Genomic DNA, 14825 nt, shown 5'->3' with positions numbered 1-14825 from the left:
CGATGTTAATTTGATTGGTTGCCGTTTTAGGCTACGCCACTCACTTAAACACCCGAAAAGTTACGAGACTTTCCGAATGATGAAGTGAGAGCTCCTCGCACCACGGATACTAACCGAGGCCAGAAACGGGAAGTAGGCAAGATGGCAGCGATAGACAAAGTTAAAGTTGTAGTGGTCGGCGATTCTGGTAAGATGACAATGAACTTGACGGTAGACTCTACATATTCTACTCAAGCTCCAAACCAAACATTACCCAAATTCTGCAAAGCCGTATGTCAACAGAATTTGATTGCCACGTCAGCAAGAAAAGTGAATAGTGATACGTTTGGGGTTATTTCCCTTTGGCTGTCTGCTAAATCGATGCAACTGCGTTTGAGTAAGATAGCTCTGAACAGTATTTCAGTTACAACGGACTATTACAGATTAATCAGAGACGCAGCTGATTGACCTTTAATCGTTTCACTGGATTCTGATCAGAGTGGATTTAGGGTGTGAACCTATGGTCAGCCTGGATTTGGATCCAGACACTGGCAAGGGATGTAACTATACAGAGAGATGGATACAGGTTTTTGTGGAAAAAATACAGTGGGTCACAAATACAAATCTTGAAGTGAACAAAAAATAGTAGGGGAATTGACACAGGTTGTCACATAAGGGCATGCACACACACTCTGATAGAATAGTTTGCAATATTGTTAATTTTTTATCTTATCCCATGCCCATTATCTATGCCAGAGTGAAGATTTTGATGTCTACTTTCCTGCCTTCTAAGACATAACAATTGGGAAAAAACCCACTTTCATCTTGTTCTTACATTGTCACTGTAGCATTGCTCTGTGAGATTTCATACAAATATAAACTTTCTAACTTCCTATCCAGTTAGATTATGCATATCAGAAATCCATCTAAATCAAAACAAAACCAATCCTATTACCTGTAGTGAGTGAGTTTAGCTTATATCGTTGCATCAGCATCACAAATTATTCAAATAAATTCAGGTTACGTCTCAGATTTAATGGAAAACAAACAAAAAATAAAAGTAGGTACCCGGTACACATTTCAGAGTTGTGTGCCTGACAATGAGTTTGAAGAAACAGGATGTGATGGACCTGTGGAATCTAACAATGTACCCAGCACAGCACACCCAAGTCATAACTGTTCTTTATTGCAGGTGTGGGTAAAACATCACTAGTCCATCTGATCTGTCACAATGAACCACAATCAAACCCCTCTGCAACAATTGGCTGCTCAGTGGAAGTAAAGGTAACTCAACTTTTGGGGATGAAAGTATTTTGTTTACCCGGTCTGTTTACTTATTACCAAAGTACAGATACCCAAACTCCAATTGCATTGATGTTTTTCAGTTAGAAATCATCTGTATAATATTATGCCAGGCATGGAGTGTTGGGGATTAAAGACAATCAAATTATATTCCAGTTACAATAATATTCCTTCCGAAGTAGGAATGTAAGGACCTGGATGAGTATTTTGACAGTTGATGACAATGATTGATTACGATTGATCCAGTGATTACTTATGTGGTTAGGCTACCTAAATTTCATCTACAGGAAGAGAGAAAGCAATTATCAAGTCAGGAACATGTCTGTATGTTTTGCATGCCTGGTCTGGTCTGAATTTAAGAACAAAAGAACTGTTTAAAAATCCAAATTTTGAATAAAACAACTATTTTTTCCCAAATTGCCATGGCAAGGGAGTTAACTGACTCTAAAAGTCCAGTCTCCATCCTTGCCGAACTGGAATTTGGATGCTCGATCGTAGCACCACCAGTGGCAATCACAAGTTATGTCCCCTCTATATCCCTCCTATTGACCAATCAGATTCCACATCTCATGCATTTGCGTCAAACAAAATGGCGGCGCCGAGTCAAGACTTTCTGATCAATAATCAAGGTCTATTTTGTCACAAAATTAGCCTTACCTCGCAAAATACATCACATCACTTGAGCACCTTTATTAAAAACATGAAAAGATTTGGAAAAATCTGTCAATGCCCAGTTGACAATACACACACTCTTCAAATTCTGCAATTGACCAAAATCTAAATGGCAGTCGCCATGTTGTTTTTGATACGAGTGTCGTTTTAGCTATCCGATTTTGATTGGACTATGCATAGACTCCTTAGTCTAGCCAGAATATAACTCCATATTTCCAGCCAAGTTGCGCAAGGGTTGAAACTGGACTTTTATAGTCAGTTAACTCCCTTGCCTCAGGAAGATGCCAAATTGCTATGAATCCTAGATAAATCCCTGGCACTGGTCTCCTTCACTGTTTCACTCGCATACACTTTGTCAGGGGTCACATGTGCTTGTTCAAGTGTGCCACAGAGATGTGTATGTGTGTCTTTTATAACGTAAATATACTGACAAGAACAAGAACAGGCCTGTAGTTGTCCTATAACTTTTATATAACTCTTGAGAGGAAATGAACAAATCGCCACAATTGAAAACAAGCAAGTGTTTTTCTCTGGTTAATAAAATTCTGTCAATAATTTAGAATAGCAATGTTACTGATAACGTCAAAAGAAAACTCCATTGATCTTCCCAACATGCATCATTCTGCATACATGTACCGGCTTTTGTTGCTTAATCCTCAGCTTCATGAGTATAGAGCGGGACTGCCCAATGAGAAGACGTACTTTGTAGAACTGTGGGACATCGGGGGGTCTGCCAGTCACCAGAACAGCCGATCCATCTTCTATAACTCAGTAAACGGTATGTTTAGAACGTGATGATTCTATACAGAGTACAAAGTTTATTGCACAAGATACTCCCTTTACAATTTTAGTGGCCGTCTTTAGTCCTTCAAAACAATTGCACTTCTATAGCGATGTGCATGCTGGTATATAGAGCTGACCCACTGAAATACTATGCTGCAGATTTAACATGGATACCACACTCAGAAACAGTGTACTGACTCCGATCCGGCCATCCTTGTTGTATCTCCTTAATGCTGAGTGCAAAGACAGGGAAACAACAAGTACAATCTTTTAACATCTTTTCATTTGACATAGCTGGAGATCGAACTGTTAACCCTCTACAGGGCAGACGCTTCACCCACTAGACCATGGGAGCATTCTTATTTACAGGTGTGAAATTCCCATGGGGGTTTTACCATGACTTACAAAGTGGGGGTCGAGGGGACCCCCAATAATTAATTTTAAGGGTAGTATGAGGGTCCTGTAAAAAATGAAATGCTGTAGTGTAATGTGTGGTTAGGTAATTTTTAGAGCCTGGAAAGAATCACTGATCATGTGGACAGTGGTCCTGACTGATGGATGACAGACACCCAATACAATGAATATTATTTTGCGTCCCTTGGGACACAGTATTTTTTTTTCTGCGTCCATTCTTTACATTTGTGCATCACGTAAAACCAGTCCCATTAGTACCAGGGAGATCTGTAATGAAGGATGTTCTCACGGTTGAGCTGCAGTTCTTCCTTGTTGACGGAAAATAGTTGAACTGTTCTAGAGAACCACTGATTTAAGTCATCAGGTGCAGATTTATGCCCCTTTGAGGTGCCAGGATCTGTAAATTTGCCCTTGAACTGTCAGCACCATACCCCTAGTTTCAGCAAAGTTGTAAACTTCTATGACCTGCATCACTCTGGGCTTCCTGCCACATGATGAGCCCGGTGATATCCAGCTGTATCGTGCGTTATGTCATGGATAAAAAAGGAAAACAGAACACCTCCCCAGGGCTTGATTTAACTATATAAACATGCAACAGTGCAACCTATTATTGCAAAATGCAGCCTAATAGTTACGTCTACATGCACCAAGTGCATGTACAAAAATTTCTGCCCCTTACTTGTCCACACACATAATCAATCGTGGAACACACTCAATGCCTCTAAAATTTATTTACCATACTACATCACTAATTCCTGTGTTATGTGTAATTTGTCATACTTTCAGGGGCTGACAGGGTTAACCTCTTTGGTCATGTGGACAAGGCGTCCGACCTCGGATCAGAAGGTCCGTGGTTCGAATCCCATCACGGGACTTGGAAATGTTATGGCCGCTACAAATGCATCAGTAATTTATGTGATCCTGGCAGCTGACCAGCCTATGTTTCAACTGTGATAAGTTTATGGGACCAGGGTGCAATCTAGTTTGGTTTGGTTTGCTAAGTGTACTAATGTTCACAGCAGTATTAAACCCGACTCACACACTTTCCTATCGATGTTGGCACAGGCATTATTCTGGTCCATGACTTGACAAACAGGAAGTCCCATCAGAACATCAGGAAGTGGCTGGCGGAGGTCCTCAACCGGGACTCATCACAGAAAGGCAACGGGTGAGACATTTAATCCCTGCATGCCTGGCGCGGTGTCATGTGAATGACTGCAGATATCAATACACGTGGGCAAGGACACTAGGAGTGCCAGACGCGGGCTCTTTGCCAGTCCCAGGATGTTTGATTTGAGTCCATTGAAGCCCGTGTTGTTGGTTTGTTCAAAGATTATGAAGGTCAATCTAACAAAAAAAATTGTGTTTTTATTTTTAACTTTTATTGTTCCCAGAGTTCTAGATTAATACAGTATTCCGTCAAAAACATATTTCGGATTGCATAGAATGACACAATACACTGTTTAAAAATTAAAGGGTTGGAAAACACAATCAGACTCAAACATAGCAACAGAGAGCAAAGAATCAAATGCTGAGGATAAAAGTGACCATTTTTTGTTAAAGTTATTTTGTCATGCTTTTTTATAGCAATAAATTTCTCGATTGAATATATGTTTTTAAGTAGTTTTAAAAGTATATATATTCGGTTGTCAATCTAACAGACAATAGGTACTTTAACTACAAAGAGATAATATCTGTTTCACAAATAATTTTGGTTACAACAGGGTCAGAACTTTACCCTAGTCCACTACTTGCCAGGGCTAGTACAACTTCCTGTGGGCTAGTACAACTTCCTGTGGCCTAGTACAACTTCCTGTGGCCTAGTACCAATTTTCCAATTTTCCCATTGTTTTTACATCACAAGGGCATTTTATCGTTACCCGGGCTAGTGAAGCTTTTTAGTTACTTCTAACCCTGTACAATGTCTACAACTTGGGAGAAAAAGGGCCCTAGTCTTTGAGTGGAGTATCCCTTAAGGCTGAGATCAGGTCTTGCTGCGTCCTGGCCAAGGGGTTCAAACTCCCCACAACACAGGAATGATCAGGAACAAACCGGCATGCACAGGTGGCCTGGTTGTTGAAAGTGTCCCAGTTGATGGGTGCCTGTGACAGTAGCTCATGGTGTGTCACTCCCAGTGTCTTGATCAGCAGTGTACATCTTCATTAAGAGTGTATGTGCTTAATGTCACATCCAGTCCTAAGCTATCCAACAATTATTAAGTTCATGTACAAAATATTTCATTGTCCATATAATATACAACACTGCCCTGCACTGGTGGTGGAATGAGCTGTATGGTCGTGTGTTCAGCAGGTGGAACTGACAGTGTAGCCTCCCGTCAGCCTGTCAGTCTCACAGAACATATTTACCGTATTACCGACCTGTTCTAATAAGCGTCCCCTGATCACTTTAAGATCAACCTGTTGGAAATCTTTGTAAGCGCCCTCTATTATGACCTCAAATATACTTGATAGTCTGTACTTATTTAATGTGGATCTTTTTACAGAAAACAGCACCGTAGAAGAAACAAATAACAGCTCAGTGACTGTCATCCAAAAAGTCTGCCAGATTCACTGATGTTTGAACTAACTTTGTTCACTACAATCATTCTCCGAATATTTCTTTAACTCAGTGAGCATGAACACACGCATGCCATTTAGAAAGTGGTCAAATGTTACAAATGGTATATTTGGGATAACACTTTCTGAGTAAAGCACAGATTCTAATACTTTTATTTGGTTGAGTCACATCCGGGACTTTCATTTTTGTGGAAGCCTCGATGGCTGAGTGGGTTAGATTGCTGACTTTGTGTGCTGGCGACTAGGTGCGTCACTCTAGCAATGGGGGTTCGAATCCCATATGGGACTAAACCAAAAAAAGTATGAGTATCTGTACTTTACTATGAAAGTGTTATCCCAAATATAACATTTCTCAATGTGCATGGTTGTCATAAGTGCCCCCACTACACATACACTAGTTACAGCACTCTACATCATAATAAAGTTAACAGATTTATTATAAGTCACAGTAATTACGTATAATAACTATGTTAACTATTTTATCTAGAACTTATTTCAGGTATGAGTTTGACCCTGAGCAGTTTGCAGGGAACCAGATCCCTATCCTGGTGGTGGGCAGCAAGGCCGACCTGGCCCAGAGCCTCCGCGAGGACACACGCACTTACGATAAATACTCCTCCATAGCCGAGGAATGTGGCGCTGATGAGCTGAACCTGGTAGGTGGCGCTGCATGGTCGGGGGTTCACACGAAAAAAACGTCTCATATCCATATTTTTTTGGTTTTTTTGTTTGTTTGTTGTTTAACACTGCACTGAGCAATATTCCAGCTATATGATGGCGGTCAGTAAATAATCGAGTTTGGGCCAGACAATCCAGTGATTAACATCATGAGCGTCGATCCACGCAATGGGGATATGATGACATGGATCAGCCAAGTCAGCGAGCCTTTTACGGCAAGCATGGGTTGCTGAAGACCAATTCTTTCCCAGATCTTCACGGGTGCTCATATCCATCATTACATTACAATGCATGTCTTGCATAACCCATGCTGTTATATAATGAAGAATGTTTGTGGTTTTCAGGATTGTATGCAAGTCAAATATTTAGCCCCAGCCACAACCAATGCAGTGAAGCTGACCAAATTTTTTGATAGGGTAAGTTGAAGCATGCATGGTGCTCCTCCAATACACAGAGTATATATGTTACTCAAAAGAAGTTGAGGAGCATGGCATGACAGATTAACTAGTCATAGGAACAAATTGGATGTTCTTTGACTTCTTTTGAGTAGCATACATAAAACAAGTATGAATATATATTCCATATTCAGTATTTGGTGTGCAAAGATTGACAATGTAGTTATTCTTTCTTTCCCTTATTTGGGTGAAAAGGGTGTCTTTCATATTTAAAAAGTAATCCTTCTTTCTGAAGTGAGGAGGGTCTTTACCAAGGATCTTATCCCTTTCAAAGAATAATTCAAAACATGTTGCTCGACCTTTTTATCATGTATGTGTTGAGAGGGGAGGATTCAGAGGGAGGCAGCAAGGTATCAATAACTAATACTTGCCGGACTTGTCTTCTTAAATAACAATCTAATGTAATTTTTGTTTTATTTTACTAATTTCCAGACGATCGAGCGGCGTGCCGGCAATCAGGTCAGTGGTAACCGCGCTGCCTATGACTTTGCTGAGTGATACATTCAATCTCGTTAACCAGTAACAGTAAGACAGCCATTGAACATGTTGTACCTGGGGCCTGGTGCTGTGTCTCTTAAACCAAGGTGTCTTTTACCTCCCTACACCCCAGGGGAAGCTATCTACTGGCTCTCTAGTATTGGTAGATGTTCAGTTGTCTCCGTTAGGGTCTTGTATAGTGGACTTTTGTTATCTCAAACATCATAGATTTGAAACTTTTCAAATTCAAAGTAACACTTTGCACAATAAGGTTTTAAATTTTGTTACTTTGTAAATGACCAACCCCTTGTTTTCAAAGTGCGGACTACAATTTGATTTTATAGACACTCTTCTTGTCTTTGGACAAAGCCTTTTAAGAAATATCAGTGAAGGATATTCTCTCTGATATAGAACAGGACTGAAGAGCTCCATGACTTGTCATCAAGAAAGGGGGCGGTCGGGTAGCCTAGTGGTTAAAGCGTTCGCTCGTCACGCCGAAGACCCGGGTTCGATTCCCGACATGGGTACAATGTGTGAAGCCCATTTCTGGTGTCCCCCGCCGTGATATTGCTGGAATATTGCTAAAAGCGGCGTAAAACCTTACTCACTCACTCACTCACTCATCAAGAAAGAAATACATGCAGGAATTTGCAATTGTTTTATTGTTCTTCAACCATTCCCTTAAGAAAGAAAAAAAGGATACACAGGACTTGAGACTTAGAATTTGTTTCCCCTTAAATGAAGTAACAAGAAAAATACTTAATGGCCTCATTTATCCTTCTGATGGAGATTTCCAAATCAGACATACAGCGGTCACTAGAATGTTAAAGATTGCCTGTACCAGTATGGCAACACAATCTTGTATGTTAAATGATATTTATACCACAAATAGTATTTGAAGCCACTGCTTGATATTTGAAACCTCAACCTGGTATTTGAAGCCACAACCAGATATTTGAAGCTACAACATGATATTTGAAAAACCACAAATGATATTTGAAGCCACAGCTTGATATTTGAAAGCACAACCTGGTAATTGAAACCTCAACCTGGTATTTGAAACCTCATCTGGTACTTGAAGCCGCAACCAGATATTTGAAACCACAATTTGGTATTTGAAACCTCAACCTGATATTTGCAACATTTGGTTGATAATCTATTGTGGCCTTCATTTAACATGCTAAGGTTTCAGAAAACAAGAGTCGCTGTAGCCAGGAGATTGAAATCCCATTGAAATGTACATTGTGATAAACGTTTGAATCTGTAGATAAATATGTGATGTAGAATTTAGATGGGATAGAATACGCATAATACATATAGTGGCACATATATTAGAGTTGTCACAATTCATTGAGGTATCAATGCATTTACAGCTGCCGATATGATACATGATACACCTACCCATGTATCAGTTTATGTTTTATGTTTGTATCGATTTTAAAACATTAATATTGACATGATTCATGTTTTAGGGCTGAATGGGTTTTCAAAAAGTAATATTTACGTTTTGTGATGTCCTACACGGACAGTTGCTCGGGCATGCATTACTTTACTACACAGTAAAACAAAGTTCTGAATCTGATTGTAGGATATCATAAGTCTAATTTGAGTCATTTTAGTTAAGCTGATAGTAACAATCCCTAGTTAGCAAGGCAACTTGGACCATGGGGAAGTGTTTTCAAAAACAGCTGAAGTTTTGTATCGTGACACGTATCGTACCATGACTCAAGTGTCAAAATACTTATCGTATCATAACTCAAGTATCATTATACATGTCGTAACATGACGCAAGTGTGGTGATATATATCGTATTGCCATGTATATGTATGTGATGTAGACATATTGTGGCCCCTGATATATGTGTAATTAGGAAGCTGGGAACAATGAGCTGATACAATGATAGATGATGTGAAGACAGTGAGTATTGATATGAGAACCTGTGTCTGTGCAGGAGGTGGGCGAGGAGGACCTCGAGGTAATTACGTGAGCGTTGTGTGAGCACCTTGACATCTTCTCACCCCTGGGTTCCGGCATGTTGTCATTGGTCTGCATCCTTATACTTTGTGTACATGTCTGGGGAAAGGTTTACCAATTGGCCATCCTGACGATGGTGCTTCAGTTACAATCTATGTGATTAGTTGTAGGACAAATAGGATTATAGACTGGACCAGTCGCCATTATATTAAAATAGCCTAAGTAATGTGTCATGTTTCCCTTTAAACAAATGAACAAATAAAATGCAGCAATGATAATAAAATCTGAAACATTGTTAAAAAGACAGTTATAAAATTGTGACTGTTTTCCATGTTGAGGTTTTCTTGTTTTTGGAATGTTTCAAATTATATATTCATTTAATCCTTTTATTATTTTTTACATTTATTATGAAACATGTAAACAGACCTGTTCCTAAATTCCAATCACAGCAATCACTATAAACCAGGCAATGCCAATCTAAATATGTACTTGGTGTGTTGAAGAATGCAAGATGCAGTATTCATTGATTGGAAGTCAGTGTGTCAATATGTGTCAATGGTCCAACATCAGTATGTGTCTGTGTGAGTGAGTGAGTGAGTGAGTGAGATGAGTTTAACTGAACAGTATTTCAGTAATATCACAGCGTGTGGGAGGAAAGCCTGAGGTAAAGTAGGTCTCTGATGTTTACCACTTCCGTGAAACCCACGAGCATGTGTATGGTGCTGACAAACCTAGAAACATAATTGGGGCGAAATGGGTATCTGTGTGTATCAGTAAGTGTCACTGATCCGAAGCTAGGGAGTCACTGAGTGTCATTGATCCAAAGTCAGTATGTGTCATTGATCCAAAGTCAGCGAATCAGTAAGTGTCATTGATCCAGTGTCAGTATGTGTCATTGATCCAAAGTCAGCAAATCAGTAAGTGTCATTGATCCAGTGTCAGTATGTGTCATTGATCCAGTGTCAGTATGTGTCATTGATCCAATGTCAGTAAGTGTCATTGATCCAGTGTCAGTAAGTGTCATTGATTCAAAGAGAGCAAATCAGTAAGTGTCATTGATCCAGTGTCAGTAAGTGTCATTGATCCAGTGTCAGTATGTGTCATTGATCCAAAGTCAGCAAATCAGTGTCATTGATCCAGTGTCAGTAAGTGTCATTGATCCAGTGTCAGTATGTGTCATTGATCCAATGTCAGTAAGTGTCATTGATCCAGTGTCAGTATGTGTCATTGATCCAATGTCAGCAAATCAGTGTCATTGATCCAGTGTCAGTATGTGTCATTGATCCAGTGTCAGTAAGTGTCATTGATCCAGTGTCAGTATGTGTCATTGATCCAAAGTCAGCAAATCAGTAAGTGTCATTGATCCAATGTCAGTATGTGTCATTGATCCAGTGTCAGTATGTGTCATTGATCCAATGTCAGTATGTGTCATTGATCCAATGTCAGTATGTCATTGATCCAGTGTCAGTATGTGTCATTGATCCAATGTCAGTATGTGTCAGTGATCCAGTGTCAGTATGTGTCATTGATCCAGTGTCAGTATGTGTCATTGATCCAGTGTCAGTATGTGTCATTGATCCAATGTCAGTATGTGTCATTGATCTCATGTTAGCGAGTCAGTGTCATTGATCCAATGTCAGTATGTGTCATTGATCCAATGTCAGTATGTGTCATTGATCCAATGTCAGTAAGTGTCATTGATCCAATGTCAGTATGTGTCATTGATCCAATGTCAGTATGTGTCATTGATCCAATGTCAGTAAGTGTCATTGATCCAATGTCAGTATGTGTCTTTGATCCATATTCAGTATGTGTCATTGATCCAATGTCAGTATGTGTCAGTGTGTCATTGATCTCATGTTAGCGAGTCAGTGTCATTGATCCAAAGTCAGTATGTGTCATTGATCCGGTGTCAGTATGTGTCATTGATCTGAAGTCTGTATGTGTCGGTGTGTGTCAGTATGTGTTGGTGTGTGTCAGTATGTGTTGGTGTGTGTCAGTATGTGTCGGTGTGTGTCAGTATGTGTCGGTGTGTGTCAGTATGTGTCGGTGTGTGTCAGTGTGTGTCGGTGTGTGCCAGTATGTGTCGGTGTGTGTCAGTGTGTGCCATTGATAACATGGGTATTTTTCCCTTCTCACAATGTTTCACTTTTATAACAGTTTTTGGAGTGAAGGCTGCATTACTAAACTGTGCATCTCTTTGAGACATATTTTTGCCTGTCTTATTGTTTGTGTTAATCTGACAAAGTTGTGAATGTAGTTTCAGTCATTTTTATGTAGATACTGCTTGAAGTATTCACGCCTTAGTTCTTATTTAACACGAATACTCCAGTGCAATTTATTACTTTTTTATTCAATTTTTTTACCCAATATTCCAACTCTCTCCTATGTATTGTCCGAGTCTTTTCCTTGGTGGCAGCATTCTTCTCTTGGCGGGGGTAATGGTCGACATTTGGAGGAAGGTTCCTCATACAAACGTGGGACAACCTATTTCTTTTCTCTTCCTGGAAATCTTGGGATGTAATTTGATAATATAAAATCAAATTAGATATTAAAAATATAAGTTAAGGCCAGACCAGTTTGATTTTTTGTTTTACAAATTTTATTGCAGGAGACATGTTAAAAAATTGAAAGAGAATTGTCAGGCTTCCTTTGAGGTTAAAATTTCTGAAACCAAATCTTGAACTCTAAACTGGAACTAAAATGCATGTTTCAAGTAGACACATTTTTGACCCAATATATCAATTTTTAAACATTGTCTTTCCTTTCACTTTTGGGCTGGCCCATCCATTAAACAAAGAATGAAATTGTCTGGCATAATGAGCTGAGCAGGTGATATAGATATGTCAGCTCACATTCAGCATCAGCAAATCCTATAGCTATTTGATGATCTATGGACAAGACATGGGCACCATGCGAAATATATGATAGATATTTGAAGCTCAGTAAACTGTAATAGTTGTCACTTTCTGTAATTCTAGTCTAGTTTGTGTATATTTCAAACAATTAATGATTTCATATTTCTCTTTTCAGGGCCATATAAGTCCAAATCAGGATCGAAGACGGTTTTGGAAAAATTCCCATGTGGACTGAGAGCTCATCATACCAATAATAAGACTTTATCAGTGTTAGGAGCAGAGACAGTGTCTACTCCAGTCTGTACATTCAGGAGTGATGAAGTCAGCTCGGACCAGCAGACAATGTCTACTCCGGTCTGTACTTGGAGGAGTGATGAAGTCAGCTCGGACCAGCAGACAGTGTCTACTCCGGTCTGTACATTCAGGAGTGATGAAGTCACCAGCAGACAGTGTCTACTCCGGTCTGTACTTGGAGGAGTGATGAAGTCAGCTCGGACCAGCAGACAGTGTCTACTCCGGTCTGTACTTGGAGGAGTGATGAAGTCAGCTCGGACCAGCAGACAGTGTCTACTCCGGTCTGTACTTGGAGGAGTGATGAAGTCAGCTCGGACCAGCAGACAGTGTCTACTCCGGTCTGTACATGCAGGAGTGATGAAGTCAGCTCGGTCAAGCAGACAGTGTCTACTCCGGTCTGTACTTGGAGGAGTGATAAGTCAGCTCGGACCAGCAGACAGTGTCTACTCCGGTCTGTACATTCAGGAGTGATGAAGTCAGCTCGGTCCAGCAAACTTGTCCTGAATGACAACATTCCTCATATCCTCTGTGACACTGAATGGAATATGTCATACAGCATTCTGTGTGAACCGTCCCCATTAGCTGTGTCCCCCTCAGTGTCACACAGAAGCCTGCTCAAGACAGAGTGATCAGTTCCAATGCTTCATAGGTCTGGGAACAACACTCGTTTACTTATCCTCATCTGTTGGTGAAACAGCAACATTGCACAGTTGTTTCAAACATCAATTTGAAATTGTTATGTTTCAATCAAAAACATCATGATGTATTTATTTCATCAATAAATATTTTATTGTTCATGGAACCAAACGTGTTATGTTTTATTTCAACGTCTGCTGATACCCTGCTTGCTGGAATTCAGTGTGAAACAAAAAAACAACAACAATGAAATGGTATACAATTAACAATTTTATTATAAAATTTATTAGGTTTACAAATCAATACAAATTACTGCAGAGTAATTACAATGGCAGTACACCATACAGTGGCGGTACAAAAGTCAATGGCAGTACAATTACAATGACATTATTAACTATAATAGAAGTGGTAATATTCGCCTAGCAGAAACAGTGGGAAAGCTCCCAGACCATGCCTAGGTTGAATATTCAGGGTGAAAACATTGATCTTCAATGATCACTGTTGGTCTTGATGTAATGTCAGGTGCGAGAGGCACATCCTTGTCCCCATACAACAGTCTAAATATCATCCAGAAGGTTCTACACAGTGTTGGCCTAGCCTAGTTGTTCCAGAAGATTCTAGATTACATTTGACATTTGAAAAAGCATTTAAATATAGTAACGTCCACACCACTGCTTACATTAGATAGTAGTACTACATTCCTGACAACTGACCATTGTCAAAACACAATGCTGTGAAGTTCTACTGCATCTCATCAGAAACAATGCAATACATTTACAACGTTGTTTAACAATAAATCACACTGCCACAATCATACAGTGATGCTGAGCTCCAGTATCTAATCTAGCCGCATGTATAGTAGTCGCCACTTGATATAGAATCACAATTATTAATTAACAACTAACTATAACTGCTCGCAGTTCACCAGGATTGAAACCATGGGATCAAACTTGATGTTTTACGCTAGCAAAATCGATATTACTTAAAAAGCGCACTTTACAATTGGTGTCATTACTGTAAGGAATATGGCTGATATGGCTTGTTTATTAGTATTAGCTAATCTCATAAAAATCAGATCTTAGTTCTCGCTCCCGCTAAACAAAGATCTGCGGACATCCCATTACGGGTCACGTCAGAACGACCTTTCATCCAACCAATCAGAGCGTCGCTTACAAGATCATGAACGTGACAGTCGGAATTTTCTAATCATGCAGCCTCAAAATATTTAACAGAGGGTATTCCGAACGACAGTTACGGGTTTTATAATTATATCCATACAATCTAGGCCATCTATAAGCCATTCCAGAATGTTCTTTTGATCAGTTTCGTAGTCACCAGTTTGAAACTAGTGTCGTAAAGCTCGAGAAAGCTGCCTTCTGATTGACTAATGTCGATTTCTTGTCAGTAATTTCATTGGTCGGTCAAAGTTCGCAAAAGATCGTTCTGACGTGACCCGTATTGGGATGTCCTCAGATCTTTGTTTAGCGGTAGCGAAAACTAAGATCTGGTTTCAATGAGATTGAGTATTAGCACACATGCAGCTATCCCCGTTAATTACTCATCCCGATATTTCATGATTCAAGTGACCTGGTTATCCTTACTCCCAAACTTTAACATAGACTTACGACAGTCGTAGTGCTAAGATGGTCGTAACTCCCATACTTTAACATAGACTTACGACAGTCGTAGTGCTAAGGTGGTTGTAACTCCCATATTTTAACATAGAC

General features: G+C 39.7%; 2 protein-coding genes across 7 annotated transcripts; both read left to right on the top strand.

Annotated features, from left to right (window-relative positions):
- Positions 1 to 59: 59 nt before the first annotated feature.
- Positions 60 to 13264, top strand: LOC124122395 (rab-like protein 3). 6 transcript variants are annotated; one of them, XR_006859151.2, is made up of 10 exons: positions 60 to 187; positions 1172 to 1263; positions 2614 to 2731; positions 4216 to 4318; positions 6214 to 6382; positions 6749 to 6820; positions 7292 to 7318; positions 9288 to 9311; positions 12344 to 12473; positions 12531 to 13264. XR_006859151.2 is itself a non-coding variant. In XM_046485459.2 (9 exons), the coding sequence occupies exons 1-9, from the start codon at positions 142 to 144 to the stop codon at positions 12401 to 12403; spliced, it is 699 nt and encodes a 232-aa protein (XP_046341415.1). In that variant the 5' UTR covers positions 60 to 141; the 3' UTR covers positions 12404 to 13264. The 6 variants fall into 6 exon arrangements, 5 of the variants coding, with proteins under 5 accessions (XP_046341415.1, XP_046341414.1, XP_046341418.1 ...); XM_046485459.2 differs by having other exon boundaries at positions 6226 to 6382; positions 12344 to 13264; XM_046485458.2 differs by having other exon boundaries at positions 12344 to 13264.
- On the top strand, positions 12481 to 13264 carry LOC125383714. The gene is made up of 2 exons (XM_048402489.1): positions 12481 to 12587; positions 12638 to 13264. The coding sequence occupies exons 1-2, from the start codon at positions 12511 to 12513 to the stop codon at positions 13089 to 13091; spliced, it is 531 nt and encodes a 176-aa protein (XP_048258446.1). The 5' UTR covers positions 12481 to 12510; the 3' UTR covers positions 13092 to 13264.
- Positions 13265 to 14825: the final 1561 nt, after the last annotated feature.

This window comes from Haliotis rufescens, unplaced genomic scaffold (assembly GCF_023055435.1).
Source record: "Haliotis rufescens isolate VD_foot unplaced genomic scaffold, xgHalRufe1.0.p SCAF_26, whole genome shotgun sequence".
In the NCBI taxonomy this organism is placed as follows: domain Eukaryota; kingdom Metazoa; phylum Mollusca; class Gastropoda; order Lepetellida; family Haliotidae; genus Haliotis; species Haliotis rufescens.
This window is presented reverse-complemented; position numbering and strand designations above follow the sequence as displayed.

Bases quoted from the DNA above. Each gene is read 5' to 3' on its own strand.
- LOC125383714 (XM_048402489.1), top strand. From the start codon at position 12,511: ATGTCTACTCCGGTCTGTACTTGGAGGAGTGATGAAGTCAGCTCGGAC. The intron at 12,588-12,637 runs ATTCAGGAGTGA...TCCGGTCTGTAC, and splicing joins GTGTCTACTCCGGTCTGTAC to TTGGAGGAGTGATGAAGTCA.
- LOC124122395 (XM_046485458.2), top strand. From the start codon at position 142: ATGGCAGCGATAGACAAAGTTAAAGTTGTAGTGGTCGGCGATTCTG. The intron at 1,264-2,613 runs GTAACTCAACTT...CTTAATCCTCAG, and splicing joins GCTGCTCAGTGGAAGTAAAG to CTTCATGAGTATAGAGCGGG. The intron at 7,319-9,287 runs GTCAGTGGTAAC...GTGTCTGTGCAG, and splicing joins AGCGGCGTGCCGGCAATCAG to GAGGTGGGCGAGGAGGACCT.